This window comes from Equus quagga, chromosome 11 (genome assembly GCF_021613505.1).
Source record: "Equus quagga isolate Etosha38 chromosome 11, UCLA_HA_Equagga_1.0, whole genome shotgun sequence".
Taxonomy (NCBI): domain Eukaryota; kingdom Metazoa; phylum Chordata; class Mammalia; order Perissodactyla; family Equidae; genus Equus; species Equus quagga.
This window is the reverse complement of record NC_060277.1, coordinates 115,488,890-115,514,778: the sequence shown is the minus strand read 5'-3', so window position 1 is coordinate 115,514,778 and position 25,889 is coordinate 115,488,890. Positions and strand designations below refer to the sequence as shown.

The 25,889-nt window shown below is 48.7% G+C and overlaps 1 protein-coding gene across 12 annotated transcripts in view; it reads left to right on the top strand.

The window, feature by feature from the left end:
• The window catches only part of CCDC57 (coiled-coil domain containing 57), a 118,975-nt gene that overhangs the window by 9,055 nt on the left and 84,031 nt on the right, over nt 1–25,889 (top strand). For all 12 annotated transcript variants that reach the window (XR_006890537.1, XR_006890538.1, XR_006890540.1 and 9 more), the window contains exons 3-8: nt 94–202; nt 6,108–6,209; nt 7,895–8,052; nt 8,209–8,283; nt 9,714–9,914; nt 14,503–14,661. Coding sequence is in view for 8 of the 12 variants with exons in the window: in XM_046675006.1 (XP_046530962.1) it covers nt 94–202; nt 6,108–6,209; nt 7,895–8,052; nt 8,209–8,283; nt 9,714–9,914; nt 14,503–14,661 (804 nt within the window). In the remaining 4 variants the exon portion in view is untranslated. The remainder of the gene's footprint in view (nt 1–93; nt 203–6,107; nt 6,210–7,894; nt 8,053–8,208; nt 8,284–9,713; nt 9,915–14,502; nt 14,662–25,889) is intronic.

The following is a 25,889-nucleotide window of genomic DNA, read 5'->3' as shown; positions in this document are numbered from 1 at the left end:
TGCCAGTTCGTGTTTGTGAAGTTTACCTGCACCACGTGTGTCTGATGGTGACTATTCTGTATAGCTTTTCTTAATGCTGTGTTTTATATGTAGTGACAAGAACAGTGAGATTGACCATCAGCGGGAACAGTATGAAAACCTGAAATGGAAGCTGGAGAGAAGGCTCGAGGAGCTTGATGGTGAACTTGCTCTGCAGAGGCAGGTATGGTGTGCAGAGTTGAGCCCCTTCTCAGCTGCCTGTCCTGCCCGCCCACCCTGAAAGCAGTGGCCCCTGGTAAGGAGAAGACTGTTTTGTTGCCTGTATGGTATCCACGTGATCAAAGTGAAACTCTTGGGGCAGGTTTCCGTTCTGTGATGGTCTGGGGAGAAGGATGAGGGGGAGGTCTGATCTTCCTCTGGAGTAATTCCCACAGTGTCTTCTTTTCTCCGAAATGAATAAACACTTCCTCCCTTATTTATTTTAGGAAAAAGTATTACAAAGTTAAAATTTGAGTTATTGCCTGTAGAAAGAGCTGGGAACTCAAGTTGTGATAAGTGTATTTCCTTCAACAAAACAAGATGTAATCATAAGTTTAAATATAGATGTGTCAGCTGACAGGTGACACTTAAACCTGCCACCAAAATTTCCCCTCAGTGTCACTGAAACTCAGCCTACACTTCTGAGCGTCTTTGCTGTGTTGGGGTTTGGTCAAAGGATTTCCTCCACATTATGGCTAGAGTCCACATCTGTCAGAGCTGTGTGTAGGGGGGGGTGATGTGGTCTGCGTGTGTGCAAAAATGATGGGCTGCTTGAGTGCAGGGGTGACATGGGCTGCATGTATGCAGGGGTGACGTGGGGCTTTGTGTGTGCAGGGGTGTTGTAGGGCTGCGTCTGTGCGGGGTGACTGGCTGCATGTGTGCAGGGGTGACAGGCTGCGTATGTGCAGAGGTGATGTGGGCTTCATGGGTGCAGAAGAGATGTAGTCTGCGTGTGTGTAGGGTGATGATCTGCATGTGTGCAGGGGTAACGTGAGCTGTGTCTGTGTAGGGGTGATGTGGGCTGTGCCTGTGCAGGAGTGACATGGTCTGCATGTGCAGGGGTAACGTGAGCTATGTCTGTGTAGGGGTGACATGGGCTGTGCCTGTGCAGGAGTGACGTGGTCTGCATGTGCAGGGGTGACGTGGGCTGTGTCTGTGTAGGGGTGATGTGGGCTGTGCGTGTTCAGGGGTGATGTGGGCTGTGTGTGTGCAGGGGTGACAGGCTTCACGGGTGCAGGGGGATGTGGTCTGTGTGTGTGCAGGGGTGACAGGCTTCATGGGTGCAGGGGGACATGGTTTGCATGTGTGCAAAGGTGACGGGCTGCATGGGTGCAGGGGGACGTGGGCTGTTTGTGTGCAGTTGTGACGTGGGCTGCATGTGTACAGTAGTGACAAGCTGTGTGGGTACAAGGGGGATGTGGGCTGTGTGGGTGCAGGTGCCAGGGTGACGAGGTCCCCTTCGTCTCCTTCCAGGATGTGCTGAGCTCATGTTGTCATAGCAACAGCCAGTGTTCATGGAAACTGCCTCCACATGCACATGTGTGACTTTCTCTGCCCCTCACAACAGAGACAGTTTTGATCTGCATTTTACAGATGGGGAACTGAGGTCCAGAGACATTAGCTAACCTGCCCAAGATCCCCTTAATAAGTGGCAGAGCTCTAATTTGAGTCCAAGACATCTCTAGTGTGTGAACTCTTAGCCACTGTTACTCTGCCCCTGGATAACTACTCACACCTTATTTTTAGACTCATGTCCACGATGTCGGACAAGGAGCTGGATTGAGAAGTCAGCCTGTGCTGTGTCCCTGTCTGCCCCTTCTCAGGGTGCCGCTGAGAGCCGCTGAGCTCTGAGCTTGTCCCCTTGTCTCTCGGTGAAGGTGTCACAGGGCAGATGTGTACAGTGTGCCTGTGCTGGGGTCTGCAGTTCTCAAGGACAGACTTGTCATGCTGGCAGAGTAGGCCTGACTGCCTGGCCCACCGTCCCGCAGCACAGCGCCAGCGCCCTAGACAGGATGGTGTCCTGTGAGGCGCAGGGCCAGTCAGGATGGAAAGGTGCCGGTGGACACGACTGTCCTTCTGACTGCACTTTCACGCGTGGCTGTGTCTGCCAACCGTGGCCGGCAGAGGCAGAGGCCCCGCCGATGCCCAGGCTTAGCATCCCATAGCGTATCACCCCTTCCTTCCCCGCTGGAAGCTCAGAGTTCGTTGTCTGTGATGCTGCCATCGCTCAGAACATCCTTTAGAGCTCTTGAAATTTCCTACAGAGGGTTTTCTGTGGGGATTCTTGGGGACCAAACAACTTTGGTCATTGTGGGCAGGTGTGACTTTTGGAAACAGCTTAGAGTCATTAGAGCAGTGAGGCGGGGCCTGAGCTGGGTGATCAAGGGAAGTCAGTTGTGACTTATCTGAGTAGTGAGGAGTCTCCTCAAGTGGCACCAGAGTCTCTGGGAGGAAGGAAACTTGATGTTTAAACCCTCCAGCATCGGTGTTCTACCGAGGGCTGCTGCCAGAAACCTGGGTGGGCTTTGTCTGGTGGGTTCCGGAACAGTTGGAGCCCTGACGGTTCTCGGGTGCAGTGTGCTTTTGCTTAATCCTTCCCTGCCATCCTCCTCTTACTCTGTCAGAGCTCAAAGCAGGGTCTTCAGTGCGCATTGGCTTCGTGATTTCCTTGGGCCAGGTTCCTGTCCTTTGTTTCCGAAGATCTTTGTGTCCGTTATCGACTTGCCAGAGGTAAAACTGATTCAGTGGTGATAATGATTTTTCTCTTGAAAGATGAAACATAAGATAGTGCGAACTGAGTTAGTCTGGTTAACTCTTATTAGAGCTGTGAGTTGTAGACTGTGGACTTAAGGAAAGCTTCTTCCGTGCTGGTTAGCAGTCACAAGAGTAGAAGGCATTGGAGGAGAAATGGAATGATTAGTTAATTCATTTCTTCATCTCAGAAATACTTTTTGAACATGAGGCACGTGGCTGGCGCCCTTGCAGTCCCTGGCATTAGGACCTGGCTGCCCCGGGGGCGAGCTAGCACAGTTGACACCTAAACAGGACAGTCTCTAGCTGCAGCATCCCAAGAGCGTTGTCACCTGAGTGACAAAGGGAGGCAGGGTGGGTGGGGCTGACCTGTTAAATAAGGTGGTCAACGTGGCGCCCTGAGAAGAGGACATGTGGGTGAAGTCTGCAGGTGGTGAGGGGTGTGGGAGGGAGTGGCAGGCACCTGTGTGCTTGGGGAGCCTTGGGCCAGCATTCAAGTTCAAGGGGGCCGAGACAGGGGCAGCTGAGTAGGGCTCACAGGCCCTCATAAGGGTGAACCTTGACTCCACGTGAGATGAGGAACGCTTAGGGGCTTGGAGGAGAGGCACTGTGAGCTGAGTTGAGTTTTGAGAAGATCATCTGCGGCTGCACTGAGGACAGACTGTGGGGCCGGGGCAGCAGGGAGACCGTGAGGAGGCTGCTGCCGCCTCAAGTGAGAGGTGGGGCCTAGGACCTGGGGGGAAGTGGGCCGGTTCTGGACACACCTATCCGGCGGGGCCCATGGACACGCTGATGGATCTGATGGGGCAAGAGAGGCAGGTGCCTAGGACATACCCAGTTGGGGCTGAGTGCCTGGCAGGTGACTTTCCGTGTATTGAGCCGGGGAACTGTGTGGGTAGGATGGGGAGGGCGGTTGGTCAGGCTGTGTGGGAGGTGGCTCCTGGACTTGTGGGAAGGCGTGTTGGGCAAGAGGAAATTTTGCCTGCCGCAGGTCCAGGGAGTCACGGGGTACAGAGCTGGGAGCCTGGGACATCACCAGAGGGCGAGTATAGACAGAGGAGCTTTCCAGGCTGAGTCTTGAACACAAGGACTGGGGAGGCAGGGGATGTCGGCCAGAGGACTGCAGGGCGCAGGCAGGTGGGGGGCCTAGCAGGAGAGGGGTGCCCAGGAGCAAGGGATCACGGTAGCCCGAGGCAGGCAGAGCCCTACATCTCCAGGGTGAGGTGGGACTGGGAGTGGACATGGATGCAGCAGTGCAGTGCGAGGGCGAGGGCTTCTTGTTCCTGGTTAGATGTACCTGCCAGTCAGGGGCCCAGGCTCCACCTGCGTGATGGCTTCCTTCCCCCTGCTGGCCACAGCCTGCAGAACTTTGAACAGAAACCGAATGCTTCAATATTTTGTAACGCCATAGGAGGAATGAATGTCAATGATTTTCATATTGTGGTTCCAGATGGCGTTACTTATGTGACCCCTTATACTTCATTTTGCTTCTCAAAGGATGAAAACAGTAAATGTGTGTTTTCAGTTGTACTTCTGCACAGTGTTTCTGAGGCCCCCACTCGACCTTCAGAGAATGGGAGAGAGCCAGCCATGCATTTATCACTGGGCAGGTGTGCAGTTGCCCACCTGAGCGGGCTCCCTGTCCCCAAGATTGGGTGGCTGGCTGGCAGCCTCAGGCCTCCCTGTGAGCTCCATGTGGAGGCGGGAGCCAGGGAGCCTGAGAGAGGCAGGGCAGAGAGGCCAGAGGGGCTGGGCTCCTGGCTCCATCCCCCTCAGAGAGGGCTACATCGTCGGGCTCACTCTCCCCTTGATGGGACCTTGGAGACAGAGGAAGGAGGCTCTTCCGTGCAGGAGTAAACCAACAGAGGAAGACGGCCTCGAGGAATGCCGGGGACTGCATGGGGGAACTGTGGAGGGAAGTTCTGGGGTACAGCTATGCATTAGCCCAGGGAGAAGCCAGACTGGAACATGGAGACCGAGGGCCCAGCAGGATAGCACTGCAGGAGAAGGAAGGTTTGTGCTGTGGGCTGCATCCTGGGAAGTGGACACACTAAGGAAACGTGAGGGGCCGAGGCTGACAGAGAGACAGGCAGACAGCAGACAGACCAGACAGACAGGGAGACAGACAGGCAGAGACAGGCAGATAGGCAGGCAGACAGACCAGACAGACCCACCGACACATGAGACAGGCAGGCAGACAGGCAGAGACACAGACCAGACAGACAGACAGACAGGTGGAGACAGACAGGCAGGGACAGAGGCAGACAGAGAGACAGAGATAGGCAGAGAGACAGACAGGCAGGCAGAGATAGACAGATAAGCAGAGACAAACAGAGAGGCAGGCAGATAGAGAGAGACAGAAGTAAAGAGAGAGAGGAGAGGGGCTGGCCCCGTGGCCGAGTGGTTAAGTACGCGTGCTCCGCTGCAGGTGGCTCACTGTTTCGTTGGTTCGAATCCTGGGCGCGGACATGGCACTGCTCATCAAACCACGCTGAGGCAGCATCCCACATGCCACAACTAGAAAGACCCACAACGAATAACATACAACTATGTACTGGGGGGCTTCGAGGAGAAAAAGGAAAAAAATAAAATTAGAAAAAAAGAGAGAGAGGAGAGTAATTCAGAACAGGAGAAACAAGGAGCTGTGCAAGACGTGAACTGTGACCATTGTTGACTATTGGGTGAGCAGTGAATCATTTTATCGTCCTAATGATTTATCAACTTTTGGCTTTTCGATTCATCCTGTGGGTGAAGCTCGCAAGACGTATGTCTTTACAGAGCCAGGTGTAACAGAGCCAGGATGGCCACACTGGGAGGTATGGGCTGCTCAACTGTTGCCTGTTGTAGCAAGGACCCAGCAGATAGCTCAGAACACTGACACAGGAAATGGTGGCGCCAGCGTGTTATTTAGAGACATAGAGGGAAGCAACAGGAAAAGCATTAAAAGTGGGTGGTCAGGGCAGGGGCTGGGGAAGGGGCTCCCGGGGCCTCATGTTTCTCGTTGTAAATCCTTCAGCAGCTCTCCAACTGTCCATGCCCAGTGGCTCACTCTGTGCAGAGCAGAAACTGACCTGGCTAGAGGGAGAAATAGGCTGATCCACGTTGTTGGGGTAAACTCTGGCTGCGGTGAGCCCTCTGATGACATTTGTGCAGATATTACAGATGGCGGGTCCTGCTGTCGACTCTGTCGTCTTCTCCGACTCGCTTCTCCAGGGTCTGTGACGGGCTCCCTCCTTCAGGGACCTCTGCTTCCTGACCATTCACTTGTTGGTCATGCGTGGTGGGTCTCTGCTGGGTCCTCACTGTCTACCTTTCACCCTGAGCCCTTTCTGTTCCAGGAGCTGCTGCTGGAGTTTGAATGCGAAACGCAAAAGAGGGAGCATGAATTCCGCCTGCGCGCCGATGGCATGAGCAACTTGGTCTTAATGCACGAGCTCAAGGTAATGGGGGGCTGTGACAGTTTCCTCATCAGAAGAGGGAAGCTCCTCTTGAATGTGAGGCAGCTTCTGAACTGTGAGTTAGGGTTCACACACAGGCCTCCTCCTCTGCACGTGGACCAAGGCCTCCACCGCATGGAGCCGGGGGCGCCAGGGGAAATCAGCGTCCACCATGGCGCCCACCACTTGCCCCACTCAGGAGTGACCATCACTCTGCCCAACCACTGCTGGTGCCACTGCTCTGGGTGCAGTTACCCTGACCTTGCGGAAGTGCCTTCCCCAGGATAAACTGCCACCCTGATCCTGGCCGAGATGCGAGGGGCTCTGCAAATGCTGTCCTTGGCCTGTGTCCTACCGTGAGCGCTTGGAATGGGCCTGTGAGGAGGTGCTGGGTGTCCCCCATTTACAGCAGAGGAGGCCAGACTCGGGGGGTCAGTGGCCTGCCTGAAGCTCGTGCTGCCAGCCTTGGTGCTAGCTGGGGCCTCTGTGAACTCTTGGGTGAACATGGGGTCTCTGAAGCACCAGCCCTGACATGGCCAGGGCATGTGTGAGGAGCTTGTACGCCTGACCTTTAGCACTGAGGCGATGACCAGCCTTGAGGGAAGCTGCGATTGTGCAGGGGGATGAGGAAGTGGAGGGTGATGCCTCGACTGGCTCTGCTGGACCCTACTGGTTACTCCTGGGCTGGCGTACAGCGGCTATTAGTAAGATGGAAACCCTGCTGTAGTGGTCAGCAAGGGCCTGTGCCCCAGGCCTTAAGTCTCCCCACAGTGCTGGAGTCCAAGGGGCAGCACTGGGCCAGCTGGGGGCCCCGGGGCCCCTGGCAGTTTTGTATGGCTGGAGCCCAGGCCAGGCAACCCCCACCCCCAATCTCACCTCCTGGCACAGACACCATTCTCCCAGGAATACTGGCCCAAGTCCTGCCCCTCTGCCTGGGTCCCCCTGACTCCAACCCTGGAGGAATGCTGACCCTTGTGAGCCAGGGCCAGCAGGCATTGGACCTCAAGGCTTGGGCTGCCCCACAGTGACCCTCACCAGGCCACTTTGGGCACTTCTAAGCACCAGGGGAGAGAGGGCAGGCAGGATGTGCAGGGCCACCCTGTGCTCCTCAGCATGGCGGGCAGTCCTGTCAGAGGAGGGCAGCAGGGGCAGGTGGGGCTCCTCCGTCTGCTGTGGGAGTTGGTTACAAACCCCTGAACAGCGACCCCTCCAGGGCCTCATGGCTTACACAAATCAGTAGGAACTGATTTGGGTGCAGTGGCCATTACTGTCACCATATTGTGCAGTCGAGGAACTGAGGCCTTTTGAGATAACTGAGGTTATTTAAAAGTTGATCTGAGTGGGGTTGCTCAGCAGGAAGCCACATTCTCACAACCTCCACCTGAATGTGTGAGTCCAGTATTTACACGATATTCCACCCTGTGCCCAGAGCCAAATGGAGTTCCATTGGTCTGTCAGAGTGATAGTCTCAGCTCCACACGGGCTGTCGAGTGGGTAGCGTGTCTCCTGGTCGAGGGTCTCCTGGGAGTGTTCACCGTGGCAGAATGTGAGGACGTTCTCTCTGTGTTATTGCTTCTGGAGTTCTCATTTTTCTTCCCTCCCGGTGCTGATGAAAGGGTCATGCTCACCTCTGACCCCTAGTTTGTTCCAGTTATATCCTCGTTTTGAATTCTTTTGCTCTCTCAAAGGTTAAACTATTGAACAAAGAGCTTGTGGCTCTGAAAGAAGCTGGAGCAAAGGCTGCAGAGTCTCTACAGAGTGCCGAGATGGCCAGCTCGGAGCTGGAGCGAAGGCTGCAGTGCAGAGACCAAGAGCTCAGGGAGCTTGCCGCAGTGAGGGATGCCCGGTGCGGAGCCTGCCCCGTCTCTCTTGGGTGGTGGCAGCTATGTGCCATGCAGTTTGGACTCTAAGTCTGGAAGTTTCTGCCTGTCTTGGCTTATTTGTGTCAGGCTGGCTTTGCTGTAGTCCCTTACCCGCTTTTTCCACAAATATTTGTTTTTAGGATTGAAGACTTAGAGGGTAAACTTTGCTCTGTGCAGCTGACCAGGAAAAAAGAGGAGGAGATGTTTAGGAGGAAGTGAGTATTTCTGGCTCCCGATGTCAGTGGCCCCTGGGATGGGAGGGAGACCTGGCCGAGGACGGCGAGTGTACGGTCCAGGGCAGAGGGTCCCACCAACCAGGGGCCCGCCTGGCCTGCAGACTCACTGCTTTGGATCCGCCATTGTGCTCCGTGCAGGATGTTCTCTAATATTTAGGCTTTTTAGTGTTTTGAAACTTAAAAGTGTTATTAACCAGTTTATCAGTGTTAGATGGCAGCAACAAGTGCTGCTTTGGTGTTACGGTCACCTTCGTTTTAAATGACTGTGGCAAAATCCTTCAGCCCTCCTGGCTCTATGCTCTCTGGGTTCTCCAGAGCCACCTCTTCCTGTGGAAATGCATGTGCCATCCCTCAGTGGGGATGTGTACCTGGCAGGGACATGGCGAGTTGTCTGTGTCCTGGGCACTGCTGGGTGTCATGGGGCCCCCAGCATGTAGGCAGGGTGGCAGCCCCTGGACAGAGACCCTGAGAAAGCTATCAGAGAGTACCCCCCTCAACTGAGATGTGTGAGGCTGTCAGGTGCAGTGGGGGCTTGAGAAAGACCAGGGCAGGCTTCATGGGGTGGGGAAAGCGAGGCCAGGTGGGCGTGGGGGAGTGCCTTCAGTTGGGGGAACCCAGTCCTGCGGATAGGTGGGCCCTGGGGAACCCGAGAGGGGCGGCGTCCATCCGCTTCAGTTGCCATTTCTTTTCTGGAGCAGCGTCACTGTGGCTACATGTAAAATGCATGCATGATGATCAAGAAGACACCATGTAATGGAGACGGGTGATGGTGGTGCATCAGGGTCGTTTTTCTTATATCTTTTGTTGTGTTGACATGATGTTTGTGCAATATGTACAAATTGAGAAGAAAAACTTTTAAAAATGGGTCTGTTTACTGCCTTTCCACTGTAATCAGATGTGTAGTTGGAAACTACTTTCCAGACTGCTGGATTGGTGCCCATTGGCAGTGGAGAGAGGGGTTGTGCCCTCAGCTGGCGGCCAGCACGTGGGAGTGCCTCCCAGGGCTGGCACGCTGACCAGCACTCGTGAGGGTGAGCGTCAGTGTTCTCAGCCCCAGATGGTGAGACTGAGGTTGAATGGGCATGTGGGCGCATGAGCAGGTCGTGGCAGAATGTGGCCGCACCTGGACCACCCCAGGCCGGTGGTGCGGGGGCTGCTTACTTCATGGGCCCAGAGCCTGGCATCTAAGACTTGCTCAGTCAGTGTTTACGTGTGAGGAGTAAACTAGTGAATGCTAGGAAGATAAATAAACAGCGCCTACCTTGCAGAATGGAGCACATGGTCATGATGAGACATGAGCACCACACCCCTGTAGCACAGAAAGTGTGGGAAATGCCGAAAGAGGTTCTGGGATCTGGGGTCCAGAGTGGGGCCCTGCATGAGCTGCTGTGGGACTCGCTGTGTTTCAGGCACGAGGAGCTCGACCGTCTGGCCAGGGAAAGGGATGAGGTGCTGGCAGCGGTAAAGGACGCCCACGTGGAGCAGCTGCGGGTGCTGGAGTCCAGGGCTCTGGAGCTGCAGGCCCACTGCGAGACCCTCGAACTGCAGCTCCACAGGGCCGAACAGAGGCAGGCGGACGCCTTGAAGGAGAAGGATGCCGTCATTGACAGGTGAACGTGTGGGTGGAGTGCCTGGCTGCTCCTTTCCTCTGTTTCAGGTGAAGGGATGTGGGTGCTGGGGTGTGGGGGATCACTTCTGGTAGCTCTCTCGTCATTTTTCTTAGCCAGTCTTTACTTTCCTTTTCTTGTTTTCAAATCATGTCGTTAGTATGTGTGTATGCATGTACGAATGCAGGCATTTATTTATTTGTGGTAAAGTAAACATAATGTAAAATGTACCCTCTTAACCATTTCCAAGTGGGCAGTTCAGTGACATTAAGCGTGTTCACATTGTTGTGCAGCCATCACCCCCATGCATCTCTAGAAGCCTTTCCATCTTCCCAAACTGACCCTCTGTCCTCATGAAACACCTCCCCTCCCCCTCCCCCAGGCCCTGGCACCCACCGCTCTCCTTTCTGTCTCCATGAATGTGACTCTTCTGGGTCCTTCATGTGAGTGGAATCATACAGTATTTGGTCCTTTTGTGACTGGATTATTCCATGAACCATAATGTCATCAAGGTTCATCCATGTTGTAGCACGTGTCAGAATTTCCTTCCTTTTTAAGGCAGAATAATATTCCATTGTGTGACTGGGGGTGGGGTGTGCAAATATCTGTTCAAGTCTCTTTTTTCAGTTCTTTTGGGTATATACCCAGAAGTGGAATTGCTAGATCACATGGTAATTCTGTGTTTAACTTTCTGAGGAACTGCCAGACTGTTTTCCACAGCGGGCGCACCATTTTGCACAAGGGTTCCAATTTTCCCATTCACTGGTTTCTTTTTATTCCTAGTCTTCTTTCCGGCATCTAGGCTGGGCCAGGACAGGTAAGCAGCCCTGTGCCACTGTGTCTCTGTCTAGGAGAAATGCATACGTGTAGACTCATTGTACTTGTAATTGTAATTGTAACTGAACTGCTGTCTCCTGGCTGCCAGGAAGGGAGTGATCCTTAGAGAAGCGTGTTCACTGAAGACAATGAAGACAATTAGAATCATCTGACAGTGTTTAGCATGCTTAGCAAGTGGCTTTTCCCCTTTGGGGAATATTTCTGTCTCTTTTTTATAGAGAATTCTCTGCCCAGTTATATTCCTATTTGGGAGATAATGGCTCTCACAACTGTAAAATACTAGGAAGTGAAGGCTGATTCAGGAGAGTTTCCTCAGATTTGGCATGTTGTTTTATCGTTTGATCTATTACATGAAAGCAGCCGCAGTTGGAGAAGCTGAAGTGACCAAGTCTGACGGGCATGTGTTCCTGCGTGTTCCTCCCTGCTGGGAGGGCTCTCTGGGCCCTTCTCACAGGCCAGGGCTCAGGCCAGTGTTCGGATCTCCAGAGCTTCCTCGCATGGAAGCCGCGGGGCGGACCTCATTCCGCCTGCCCTCGCCTCTCCGCGTGTTCCTCCTCAGTTTCTTCCTGCTCCTCGGTGTGACCGACCCAGCAGGCTGTGACGAGCAGCGTCCATGCCAGTCGGGCCTGCTGCTGCCTGGGGCCGCGAGTTGCCAGGAGGGAGCCTCATTTTCTGTCACAATCTTTGTGTTCTGAGACATACTCTGCTTAAAATCAGCACAGAAACACTTGTATCTGGAGCTTGCTGTCTTGTTGGTCCTGTTTGTGGTGATCTTGCAGAGAACGTTAGTTGATGAATGCTCTGATAGAGAAATGAGGACCCTGAGGCAGCTTCGTGAGGACGGCAAGTGCCTTGTGCAGCCGTATAACCTATAACATGGGAGTGTGATGGGGCCACACAGCCATTTTAACTTTCCAGTGCCCACAGTTAAGACACAAAAGAAATTGGTGAAATTAACTTCAGTAACATAGTTTATTTAGCCCACCATATTTAAAATGTTATAATGTTGCATATCTTTAACAAAAGTAATCAATATAAAATTATTAATAAAGAAGGATCATTAAATTTTCCTGAACAAAATTATTGCTGAGGTATTTTGCATTTTTTTGGTGCTAAGTTTTGGAGCCACATCTCAGTTCAGACTGGCCACATGCTCGGGAGGCATGGGTGGCCCCTGGCCCTGTGTTGGACAGAGCAGATGTGAACGCTTGCCTGCGGGGGTTCAGGATTGGTAAGGTCAAATTCGCATGCTCTTGGAGCGCTGACCTGGTTGTGCTGGTTGGTGTTGGCAAATGGGTGCAGGAACCAGGAGCACACGTGTGAACACGTGTAAAGCCCTTGCTGTAAGCACATGGCTTCGTGGGGATTCGCTGGAGACTGAGACGAGAGAACAGTATGGTTCTTGAGTTCCAGCAACTTCTCTTGTAGCTGAAGAGGCCCAGCACACACATGGAATTGTGTAGGAACAACGTCAGGGAGTGCAACAGGAAGCTCAAAGTCCCACTGGACATTGTTGGAGGCCTGGGCAATCGACTTGCCAGGGCCGCCAGCTGCTCCCCTTTCCCACCTGGAACATCAGAAAAGCTCCAGTTACAGGTGACCTGCTGGCTGTTGTCCCTTGGCCCTTAGAACAGAGTTGCTGACAAATGGGCAGAGAGGGAGGTTGTCTTTTTGAGATCCCGATCAGGGCCCCAGCTAGTTTGTGTCCCTTTGTCTTCTCAGCAACATGCGCATGAGCACGTGGAGCCAGAGGAGATCCTTTCCTTTCCCGCGTAACGTCAGACACGGGTGCTGGAGGCTTCAGGACCGAGTGGCTGGTGTGGTGTGGCCAGGCTGAGGGCCAGCTCCTGCGCGTCCCACACTGTCCCCCTCGCTGGCCAGGCCCGCTGGGATGCAGCGCCTGATCGGCCCACGAGGGGGAGGGGCTGCTCTGTGAGGGTTCCTGCGCTCCCCCTGCTGCTTTCTCACCATAGCCTCTGGGACTGGAGCGGGGCTGCCGCCCCAGAGAGGGTGCTGGGTGGAGGCCAGACGCCGGTGGAGCAGCTCCCGCCCCCAAGCTCTGCCACCAGCCCCAGTGTTCGGTCTTCCCTGGGTGTGCTCTGACGTTTCCAACTCTTTGCAGCCCTTCGGGCACAGACTGAGCCCTCTGTTTTAGGTGGGAGGTCAGTATGAGTTTGGACAGATGGGACTAGAAGTCATTTGTTTAGATTATACGAAGAAAGTGACGTTTTCTTCATGGCAAAGATGAATGTGGGAAATTCTCTGCTTGACAGACTTTCTTCCTCCTTGGAGAAGGTCTGTGACTCCAGACTCCGAGGTGCTGTTTCCAGGCAGGTTCAAAGCGGGCGCGTTTCCTAGGTCAGCAGTGGAGCCGGAAGAGTTGGCATGTGTTCCTGAGCAGTATTGCCTTCCTCTGAGGGGTGTGTGGCACTGTGTCCACTGCGCGGAGTAATTTCCCCTCTTCATCCCAACCTCAGTGTGTAAAGCGTTTTCCCCAGTTGGTTTCGCTGCAGTCCTTTCTGAACAGAAAAATCTTTTTGCTCTGTGTGATGATAACCCTGGCTCGGCCGGGACTGAGGCTGTGGGACCTGGAGCCAGCCCCTGCCCGCCACAGCAGGGTCTGCCAATGAGCAGAGCAGGTGTCTTCACCCTGTCCTCACATGTCTGTGCCGGGGCAGACAGGGCTCGAGGGCGCCCCGGAGGGTAGAGAGCACACGGGTTCTCAGGCAGGGACTCGGACCTGAGGGAAGCTGGGGTGAGGGTGGGGGCAGGAAGAGCCGACACAGCCACCTTGTCCCTGTGGAGTCCACTGACCCTTTGCCAAAGGCATTTTCACCAACGCAGCCACCTTGATGTTGGGGCCGGCTGTTTAAGCTGAAACGTTTAAAGAGCTTTCCCGTCAGGGCAGTCGCTCCCTTCTGCTTCCTGTCTTTGCCCACGTCTGAGTGAGGGTTTGTCTGATGCCCAGGGCAGCCGATCGGGCTTTTGATCCAAGGCCCTGTCAGCTGGAGGCCGTTTGCCTTCCCTCGGCTTGTCCAGTGTCTGTATGGCACACCATGGTTGGTCCGCGGGCCTGTGGCTCTGGTCATCAGCCTGTAGGTGACCACTGTGGTCCACCCCACAGCACACTGTGAGCAGCTTGGGAGGGACCTGGGCCAGGGCTGCAAACAGGCTGAACACCCAGTGGCCTTTCACATGGTTGGTGCTGTAGCTTCTATAGTTAATATTTCTAGGTGTCCTCTCCAAGGGTTTTCTTCTTGGGAAATTAGTCCAAGTTTTGGAGAATCTTCTGGGGAATTTACGGTTTCTGTAGAACCTCATTTTACTATTTAATTTGAAAACGTGTACTGAATGCATGTCGAGGTGCTGCAGAGGCGTGGCGACGGGGGCAGAGGGGAGTCAGACGGCACCACCTCAAGACTGGAGGCTGTGCGGGACCTGCCATGGCTCACCTTTCCCCCTGCTCACCTGGCTCGGGCTTGCACGTTGTAGGTGTCAGTCGATACCCGGCTTGGTGGAATGGCTAGGTGGATATTTCTTCTTGAGTTGGACCATTTCCCAATCTAGGCAAGGATGTCTCCACCCTGATGTGGAGACAGGAGCGTGGGAGAGACGCTGACCTGTAGTGTTTCCTTTGAGGTCCGTGCACATGTGTTTGAGTGTGTGTATTTGTTGGGGACGCCGCGTGAAAGAGAGCTTGAGGGATCAAGGGAGAACCACACCCACATTCACGTAGCTTCCCTTCTTTGCTCAGACTCCGGGAAGACACGGCAGCTCTGAAATCTGGCTGGGATGCCCAGATCGCTCAACTCTCCAAGGAGATGATCGCCAAAGACCTTCAGGCTCAGTCGCTGCAGGGAGAAGAGGGGACACTCCAGGCACAGCTAGCCAGATGCCAGCAGGACATCGGAAGGTGACTGTCCCCAAGGCAGATGTTTTGACTGAGTGCTTTCTAGGGGCAGGTGCCATCCCAGGTGCTAAGGATGTAAAACGGAACAGAATCAAGCCCCTGGCCTGGCATCCTGTTGGGGGAGAAAGACAAGAACCAGGAAACAGAGCTAGAACGTCTGGTGTGGTCGCAAGAAGAGAGAGAGAGTGAAGAAGAGTAGGAAGAAAGGGCGAGGGAGGGCGGGTGGAGAAGGCCTTTTGGTTGGAGGGTGGTGTCAGTCTGGAACAGGGCTGTGAGAGGGTTGTGCTCTTTGAGTCTGTTAAGAATCACCTCTCGATGCTGTTTGTCTGATGGTTAGTGTTTTCGTGTCTTTTATTAGCAGTTGGAATGAACTCTTGAGTGAAGATAATATTCCACTAGCTTTCTTGAGGAATAATGTAAATACAATAGAATGCCCCCATTTAGCAGTATGTGCCGTATGCCTGGCTGTGTAGCCACCTCTGCCGTGGGGTGTAAACCTTCCATCACCAGTTGCCCTCGCCCCCTCTGCAGTCTCTGACCCAGCCCGGCACCCACTGAGCTGCTTTCTGTCACTGGGGGTGAGTTTGGCCTGATCTAGAATTTCATCTGAATGGAATCCTACAGTATATATGCTTCTATAGCTGGCTCTTGGATATTTATTTGAATATTTACTTCAAATTTTCTATTTTTCCCATGTCAGTTTTGGTCTAGTTAGAGGTTTATCAGTTTGCAGGTCTTTTCAGAGAACCAGCTTTTGGTCTCATGGATTTTTCTTGATTGTTTTTCTGTTCTCAGTTTGTTGACATCTACTGTTATCCTCATTATTTTCTTTTTTCTATTTCCTTTGGCTTTAATTTGATGTTCTTTCAATAGTTTCTAACGGTGGGATCTTAGATTCTTAATTCTGTGCCATTCCTGTTTTCTAAGAAATGTAAGCATTTCATGCTATAAATTCCCTTTCAAACACTTGCTTAGCTGTGCCCCACAAATTTTTATATTACTCAGTTTAAATTATCTTCTAATATCCCTGGTGATTTCTTCTTTGATCCATAGGTTATTTAGAAATATGTAACTTCATTTTCTATTATTTTGAGATTTCCAGGTATAATTTTGTTACTGCTTTCTAATTTTTTTTTAACTTTTTATTGAGATTATGATAGTTTACAACCTTGTGAAATTTCAGTTGTACATTCTTGTTTGTCAGTCGTGTTGTATGTGCACCACTTCACCCTTTGTGTTCACCCCCCACCCCTCCTTTCTCCTAGTAACCAACTAATCTGTTCTCTTTGTCTGCATGTTTAGCTTCATCATATGAGTGGAGTGATACAGAGGTTGTCTTCCTCTGTCTGGCTTATTTCACTTAACATAATACCCTCAAGGTCCATCCATGTTGTTGTGAATGGGACGATTTTGTCGTTTTTATGGCTGAGTAGTATTCCATTGTATATATACCATATCTTCTTTATCCAATCATCAGTTGCTGGGCACTTAGGTTGCTTGGCTATTGTAAATAATGCTGCAATGAACATAGGGGTGCATGAGACTTTTGGAATTGCTGATTTCAAGTGCTTTGGATAGATAACCAGTAGTGGGATGACTGGGTCATAAGGTATTTCTATTTTTAATTTTTTGAGGAATCTCCATCTGTTGAGGTCCCCTGCCCATTTTTTGATCAGGTTGTTTCATTTTTTGGTGTTGAGTTGTGTGAGTGCTTTATATATTATAGAAATTAACCCTTTCTCAGATATATGACTTGCAAATATTTTTTCCCAATTGGTGGGTTGTTTTTTTGTTCAATCCTGTTTTCCCTTGCCTTGAAGAAGCTCTTTAGCCTGATGAAGTCCCATTTGTTTATTCTTTCTGTTATTTCCCTTGTCTGAGAAGACATGGTGTCTGAAAGGATCCTTTTAATACTGATGTCAAAGAGTGTACTGCCTATATTTTCTTCTAGAAGCGTTATGGTTTCAGGTCTTACCTTTAGGTCTTTGATCCATTTTGAGTTTATTTTTGTGAATGGTGAAAAAGAATGGTCAATTTTCATTCTTTTCAGTGTGGCTGTCCAGTTTTCCCAGCACCATTTGTTGAAGAGACTTTCTTTTCTCCATTGTAGGCCCTCAACTCCTTTGTCGAAGATTAGCTGTCCATAAATGTGTGGTTTTATTTCTGGGCTTTCAATTCTGTTCCATTGATCTGTGCACCTGGTTTTGTACCAGCACCATGCTGTTTTGATTACTGTAGTAGTTTTGAAGTCAGGGATTATGATGCCTCCGGCTTTGCTCTTCTTTCTCAGGATTGCTGTAGCAATTCGGGGTCTTTTGTTGCCTCATATGAATTTTAGGATTCTTTGTTCAGTTTCTGTAAAGAATGTCATTGGGATTCTGATTGAGATTGCGTTGAATCTGTAGATTGCTTTAGGTAGTATGGACATTTTAACTATGTTTATTCTTCCAATCCATGTGCACGGAATGTCTTTCCGTCTCTTTATGTCATCAGCAATTTCTTTCAGGAAAGTCTTGTAGTTTTCGTTGTATAGGTCTTTTGCTTCATTGGTTAAATTTACCCCAAGGTATTTTATTCTGTTGCAATTGTGAATGGTATTGTGTCCTTGAGTTCTTTTTCTGTTAGTTCGTTATCAGAGTATGGAAATGCTACTGATTTATGCAAGTTGATTTTATACCCTGCAACTTTGCTGTAGTTGTTGATTATTTCTAATAGTTTTCCAATGGATTGTTTGGAGTTTTCTATATATAAGATCATGTTGTCTGCAAACAGCAAGAGTTTCACTTCTTCACTCCCTGTTTGGATTCCTTTTATTCCTTTCTCTTGCCTGATTGCTCTGGCCAAAACCTCCAGTATATGTTGAATAAGAGTGGTGATAGTGGGCATCCTTGCCTCGTTTCTGTTCTCAGGGGGATGGCACTCAGTTTTTGCCCATTGAGTATGATGTTGGCAATGGGTTTGTCATATCTGGCCTTTATTATGTTGGGGTAATTTCCTTCTATCCCCATTTTGTTAAGAGTTTTTATCATAAATGGCTGTTGGATCTTGTCAAATGCTTTCTCTGCATCTATTGAGATGATCATGTAGTTTTTATTCCTCAATTTATTGATGTGGTAGATCACATTGATTGATTTGCAGATGTTGAACCATCCCTGTGTCCCTGGTATGAATCCCACTTGATCATGATGTATGATTCTTTTGATGTATTGCTGAATTCCGATTGCCAAAATTTTGTTGAGGATTTTTGCATCTATGTCCATCAGCGATATTGGCCTGTAGTTCTCCTTTTTTGTGCTGTCCTTGTCAGGCTTTGGTATCAGAGTGATGTTGGCCTTGTAGAATGTGTTAGGAAGTGTTCCATCTTCCCTAATTTTTTGGAATAGCTTGAAAAGGATAGGTATTAAGTCCTCTCTGAAAGTTTGGTAGAATTTCCCAGGAAAGCCATCTGGTCCTGGGTTTTATTCTTTGCGATGCTTTTGATTGCTCTTTCAATCTCTTTCCTTGTGATTGTTCTGTTCAGATTGTCTGCTTCTTCTTGAGTGAGCTTTGGGAGGTTGTAAGAGTCTAAGAATTCATCTGTTTCCTCTAGATTGTCCGTTTTGTTGGCGTATAGTTTTTCGTAGTATTCTCTTATAATCCGTTGTATTTCTGTGGAGTCTGTTGTTATTTTTCCTCTTTCATTTATGATTTTGTTTATTTGAGCTTTCTCTCTTTTTTTCTTTGTAAGTCTGGCTAGGGGTTTGTCAGTTTTATTTATCTTCTCGAAGAACCAGCTCTTTGTTTCATTGATCCTTTCTACTGCGTTTCTTGTTTCAATAGCATTTATTTCTGCTCTGACTTTTATTGTTTCTCTCCATCTGCTGACTTTGGGCTTTGTTTGTTCTTCTTTTTCTAATTCAGTTAGGTGTCATTAGAGACTGTTTATTTGGGATTCTTCTTGTTTGTTAAGGTGTGATTGTATTGTGATGAATTTCCCTGTTAGTACAGCTTTTGCTGTATCCCATATGAGTTGGTATGGCATGTTATCATTTTCATTTGTCTCCAGATATTTTTTGATTTCTTCTTTAATTTCTTCAATGATCCATTGCTTGTTCAATAGCATATTGTTTAGTCTCCACATCTTTGTCCCTTTCTCAGCTTTTTTATTGTAATTAATTTCTAGCTTTATAGCATTATGATTGGAGAAGATGCTTATTATTATTTCAATTTTTTAAAATTTATAGAGGCTTGCCTTGTTTCCCAACATATAGTCTATCCTTGAGAATGTTCCGTGCGCACTTGAGAAGAATGTGTATTCTGCTGTTTTTGGATGGAGTGTTCTATATATGTCTGTTAAGTCTAACTGTTTTGGCTTTTCTTTTAATTCCACTGTTTCCTTGTTGATTTTCTGTCTGGATGATCTGTCCAATTATGTGAATGGGGTGTTGAGGTCCCCTACTATTATTGTGTTATTTTTAATATCTTCTTTCAGGTTTGTTAATAGTTGCTTTATGAATCTTGGTGCTCCTGTGTTGGGTGCATAGATATTTATGAGCATTATTTCTTCTTGATGGAGTGTCCCTTTGATCATTATATATTGCCCTTCTTTGTCTCTCTTTACCTGCCTTATCTTGAAGTCCACTTTGTGTGATATAAGTATTGTGACACCTGCTTTCTCTTATTTGCCATTAGCTGGGAGTATTGTCTTCTACCCCTTCACTCTGAGCCTGTGTTTGTCATTGGAGCTGAGATGTGTTTCTTGGAGGCAACAAATTGTTGGATTTTGTTTGTGAATCCATCTTGCCACTCTGTGTCTTTTTGTTGGAGAATTCAGTCCGTTTACATTGAGGGTCATTATTGGTGTATGAGGGCTTAATGCTGTCATTATATCACTCATTTTCTCGTTTTTCTGTGTTTCCTTTGTTTCTTGTGCTGTGTGTTTTGTTCTTCCCATTGAATTGTGCATTTTTTTATGCTGTGTTTCTTAGTTTTTTCCTTATTTATTTTTTTGTGTCTCTGTTCTGCTTTTTAGTTTAGTGGCTGCCCTGAAGTTTGTATTCAGGATCTTGTGTGTAACAGTCCCTTTTCTGATGGCCTCTTATTTACTTAGTCTAAACCGATTCAGTCCCTTTCCTCCTCCCCTTCTAAGTTATTATTCTCATATCTTATTCTAACTTGTGTTGTGAGTTTGTGGTTAAAGTGACAAGATTGTCTTTGTTTTTGGTGTTTTCCTTCCTTTTAGCCTAATGCTATAGTTGAATATTTGCTATCCTATTCTGATTCTGTATATCTATTTGTCTCCTTACTCTGTGTTTTGTGACCCCTTTCTCCCCTTTTTTTTTCAGGTATGAGGGCCTTCTTGAGGATTTCTTGTGGGGGAGTCTTGTGGCTATGAAGTCCCTTAGCTTTTATGTGTCTGGGAAAGATTTAATTTCTTCCTAATATCTGAAGGATATTTTTGCTGGATAGAGTATTCTTGTCTGAAGGTTTTTATCTTTTAAAGTTTTGAATATGTCATTCCATTCTCTCCTAGCTTGTAAAGTTTCTGCAGAGAAATCTGCTGAAAGTCTGATAGGGGTTCCTTTATAGTTTATTTTCTTCTGCCTTGCTGCCCTGAGTATTCTTTCTTTGCTGTTCATTTTTGCCAGTTTCACTACTATATGCCTTGCAGTAGGTCTTTTTACATTGAGAAATCCAGGAGATCTTAGAGCTTCCTCCACACACATTTCCTTCTCATTCCCCAGATTTGGGAAGTTGTCTGCTGTTATTTCTTTGAGCATGCTTTCTGCTCCATTCTCCTTCTCTTCACCTTCTTGAATACCTATAATTCTTATGTTGCATTTCCTAATTCAGTCACCTATTTTTCAGAGACTTTCTTCACTTCTTTTTGGTCTGAGTTCTCTCTCCTCCTCTGTCTGGAGCATTTGAACATGTCTGTCTTCGATTCTGCTGATTCGCTCCTCTGTGGTGTCCACACGAGCCTTCAGGGAATCCGTATTTTGTTTTATCTCTTCCATTGTGTCTTTCATCTCTAATATTTCTGGTTGATTCTTCTTCATAGTTTCAATCTCTTTTGTGAAGTAGCTCCTGAACTCATTGAATTGTTTCTCTATATTCTCTTTTACCTCATTGAGTTTTTTGATGATAGCTATTTTGAATTCATTGTTGTTTAGTTTACTTATTTCTGAGTACTCAGGACTGAATTCTGTGTATTTGTTGTTTTCCCTCTGATCTGGAGATTTGATGAATTGTCTGATGCTGGAAGAACAGGTGTTTCCCATTGTGATATTATTCGGTTGCAGTTACAGCCTGTTGCCACTGGATGGGGGTCAAGAGCTGCATATTCTGAGCCCTCTGCCTTCAGCTGTGATGGCAAGGCTGGCACAGGGCAGTGCAGGTTGCGGGAGTGGGGGTGCTTTCTCCTGCATGGAGTCCCTGGCTTCCCAATCAGCTCTTGCTATCTGGTCTCCTGGGGTCTTGGCTTGATGAGATCACCCAGCATGAAAGCTTTTGCTCCATTAGCTTCCCTCTAGGCTGCAAGGGCCCTAGGGAATCCTGGGTGATCCCCTGGATGCGCAACCTCTCCCCCACTCCTTCCCTCATGGAGCCTCCTGCAGCAGTGATCTCAGTCTTTAGGGGAGGGAGCAAAGTTCTCTCTTACCCTGGTCCAGTTCCTCCAAGGGGGGCCCCAGCCTCTCCGCTCTCCGTTGTGTGGCCGCCATGACTCTCTGAGGATTCCTATGCTATTAGGATGTTTTCTGTTGGAATATGGTTGCTCCTTTTTGTTGTATGTTGGAGGGGAGAGAGTCCCGGGCAAGCTCCCTCCGCCATGACACTGATGTTACCCCACTGCTTTCTGATTTAATTCTGTTGTGGGCAGAGAACCTGTAATTCTTCTGTACTTGCTTGTTTTGTGGCTTTAGAATTGGTCTCATCTCGTGACTGTCTGATACGGACTTGAGAAGAAAGCATGTTCTACTGTTGGGCTCAGGGCTCTCTACATGTCAGTGAGGCCAGCTTGGTTGACAGGTGTGTTCTTGCCTTCTCTGTCCTCCCTGATTTTCTGTCTGCCTGTTCTGCCTGTTGCTGAGAGGTATTGAACTCCCCACCCATCGTTGTAGGTGAGCTGTCTTTCAGTTCCCATATGGTGGAGTCTTCTATGAAGTGTGTGTGCATTTAGGATTGTTACGATGTCTTGGTGAAGCACCAGCTCTCTCTGCTCCAGTACCATTCCTTGTCCCTGAGTCTGCTTTGTCCCAGCCTATTCCTGCTCAGAGTCCGCATGGCTCATCTTTCTGCCCTTTTACTCAGACCTGTGCTTTGTGTAAGGTGCATTTCTTATCCATAGCATCTGGCTGAGTCCTGTTGTTTTAATCCCACGTGACAATCTGTGTCTGTTCATCGGAGCGCTTAGATAATTTAATGCTATTATTGCTGTGTCTGCATTTCAATCTCCAACTTCCTGTTTGTTTTCTATTTTCCTCATGTTCTTTGTTTCTTATTTTTTATGCCTTTTAAAAAGTGATTTGAGTATTTTTTAGGATTCTACTTTCTCTTTGCTGTGTCTAATGTAAACCTTGTTGTTTTCTTTCTTTAGTGGTGGTTCTGAGATTTGCAGTATGCACAGTCTGCCTTTAATATTTACCTCTTCACATATAATATAACATCCTTACAACCTCATTTTTCTCCTTCTTCCTCCTTTTTGCTACCTGCTGTCACACATTTTACTTCTATGCTTATAGTCATGTGCCACATGTTGATGTTCCGGTCAACGATGGGCCCCGTAGATGGCAGTGGTCCCATAGATTAGTACTGTAGAGCCTGGGTGTGTAGAGGCTACACCACCAAGGTTGGTGTAAGAACACTCTGCTGTTTGCACAACGACTAGATTGCCCGACACACAGTTCTCAGAACACGTCCCCGTTGTCAAGAGACATGTGACTGCATATATAGTCACATGTGCATTGTTTATGTTCTCCTTTGAGTGGACAACTGCCCTTCAATTAAAAACTTAAAATGAAAACATCAGTTTTAACTTGTCTCAGTACTTATTTCTGACACTTTTCATTTTTAAAAAACCAAGTTCAGGAGACGTCACCAACATGGCGGAGTGAGTAGTCTTCTTTGTCTCTCCCCCTTCAAATCTACAACTAATTGGACATTCATTGGTCAACAAAGGATATCCATATAGCATCTCAATGCCTGAGAGACCCGTGCTGCTATACATCTGAAGGTGGACAGACTTCCCCCCGGGAGGAGGTGGCGATAGGTGAAAACTCTCCAATCCCCAACCCCCGACCCCCGGACAGACTAGTACCTGCAAGTGGCTTTCTTCCAGCGGGCACGCTCATAGCATTGCAACACACCAAGAGTGGGCTTGTGCATGTACCGGTGGAGCGATGGTGGAAACAGGTGACTACAGCCCTACCTAAGCCCCCCACGATTGCCCCTAAGCCCGGGGGGAAAATCCACAGTCGCACAGCAGCCACTGGCAAAGCCTCTACTCGGTGTTAGTGGAGAGATCCTGCCTAGCATTCAGAACACTGGGAGGCTCTGGGACAGGAGGATGCCGGGTGGCGTGGCAGCCTGCCAGCTGTCTCACGGACTCTGGCAGTATCCCAGAGGGGGCAAGGGACGCCAGTGATCCTGTGAGAGTGACCGGGGGCTGGGTGGAGCTCCAGCGGCCCAGCTCCCTGGCCCAGGGGGAAAATCCACAGTCCCACAGCAGCAGCTGGCAAAGCCTCCACTTGGCTTCAGCAGAGAGGCTCTGTCCAGCACTCAGAACACTGGGAGGCTCCAGGACAGGAGGATCCCAGGTGGTGCAGCAGCCTGGCAGCTGCCTCTGATTCACGGTCTCCTGCTGGGGCCCAGAGGGGGCAAGGGACACCCAGTGAGCCTGTGTGAGTGGGCAGCAGCAGGTTGGAGCCCCAGCAAGCCTGCTCTGCGGTCTAGGGGGAAAATCCACGGTCCCACAGCAGCCACGGCGAAAGCCTCTGCGCAGCACTAGTGGAGAGGCCCCGACCAGCAGTCACAAGGCGGGAAGGCCCTGGGGCAGAAGTAGCACAGCTGGGTGAGCTAAGCACAGACTGCAGTAGATGCCCATAGCTCTGCTGTGGCCCGTAGTGGACAAGTGAGGTCTTGCGGGCCCTGACAGTGACAGAGCTGCGAATCTAGGTGATCCTGCTCCTGGCTGCTGGGAAAGCCCGTAACACCACTGCAGACCCTAAGGAGGGAGCGTGTCTAGGTGATCTGCAACAGTAGGCACCAGCAGCCTGAGGCCCCCTTGCGATTGTCCACACACCTGACGAGAGACCCCACAGGACCGCTGTGACTATGAGGAGGGGCCCAGGTCCAGTGAGCAACAGCTGGCAGAGTTCCTGGTTGGTGCAGATTAAACAGCTGCTCCCCCCCACACACCAGTAGAAGCAAGTGGAAGCAGTAACTAAACTCTATCTCTATGCAGAGGCACAAATCCATGCCATCAAGCAGTATGAAAACATATATTAAATCTCCAGAACAGAAGGAAAGTGACAAGTACCCAGAAAACAATCCCAAAGACAATGAAATCTATAACCTAAATGACAATCAATTCAAAACAGCCATTATTAAAAAACTCAATGGGTTAAAAGAGAATACACATGGACAACTCAACGAATTCAGGAGCAGTGTCACAAAAGAGCTTGATACTATAAAGAGGAACCAACCAGAAATGCTGGAGATGAAGAACACAATGGAGGAGATTAAGAAAAATCTGGACTCTCTGAACAGTAAGGTTGATAATATGGAGAACAGGATTAGCAATGTGTAGGATAGGAATATAGAAATGCTGCAGACAGAGGAGGAGAGAGAACTAAGACTAAAAAGAAATGAAGAAACTCTCCGATAATTATCTGACTCAATTAGGAGATGCAACATAAAGATTATAGGTATCCCAGAGGGAGTAGAGAAGGAGAAGGGGGCAGAAAGCCTGTTCAAGGAAATAATGCCTGAGAACTTTCCAAACCTGGGAAGAGAGATGGAACTCCATGTGACAGAAGCCAATACATCTCCAAACTTTATCAATGTAAAAAGACCAACCCCAAAGCATATAGTAGTGAAGCTGGCAAAAGTCAATGACAAAGAGAAAATACTAAGGGCAGCCAGGCAGAAGAAAATAACCTACAAAGGAACCCCCATAAGGCTTTCAGCAGATTTCTCAGCAGATACCTTACAGGCTAGAAGAGAGTGGAATGATATATTCAAAACTCTGATGGGCAAAAACTTGCAGCCAAGAATACTCTACTCAGCGAAAATATCCTTCAAATACGATGGAGAAATAAAAACTTTCCCAGATAAACAAGTTAAGGGAGTTCATTGCCACAAAACCTCCTCTTCAAGAAATGTCAGGAAGATCCTCATACCTGAAAAATCAAAAGAAGGAAAGGGGTTACAAAACCCAGAGCAAAGGAGATAAGCAGAAGGACAATAACAGAAAGTAGCAGCTCTCCATCAGAACAGGTTAGCAAAAGTTAAATATAACATTAAAGATAAAAGGAAGGGAAATACCAAGAATAAATATAATCTTGTCATTTTAACCACAAACTCACAACACAAGAAGGAAGAGAAAAAAAACCTGACAATAACAACCTAGAAGGGGAAGAGAAAAGGGATGGAACGTTTTAATTTAAGGAAATAAGAGGCTATTAGAAAATGGACTATCTCATCTATGAGATGTTTTATACAAACCACCTGGTAACCACTAAACAAATAACAAGAATAAAGGCACAAATTACAAATAAGAAGAAAGCCAATATAGAAATTTACCTACCTGAATTAGTAGTCCAAAAATCATGGGACAAGAAACAAAAGAAATTCAAGAGAACTGGAAAACAAGTGATAAAATGGCAGTGGTAGGCCCCCACATTTCAGTAATCACTCTAAATGTAAATGGATTGAACTCTCCAATCAAAAGACACAGAGTAGCAGGATGGATCAAAGAACAAGACCCAACAATATGCTGCCTCCAGGAAACACACCTCAGCCCCAAAGACAAACACAGACTCAGAGTGAAGGGATAGAAGACAATACTCCAAGCTAATAATGAACAAAAGAAAGCAGGTGTCGCCATACTTATATCAGACAAAGTAGACTTCAAAATAGATAAAGAAAGACAAAGAGGGGCAGTTTATAATGATAAAAGGGACACTCCACCAAGATGGCATAACACTTATATATATATATATATATATATATATATATATATATATATATAA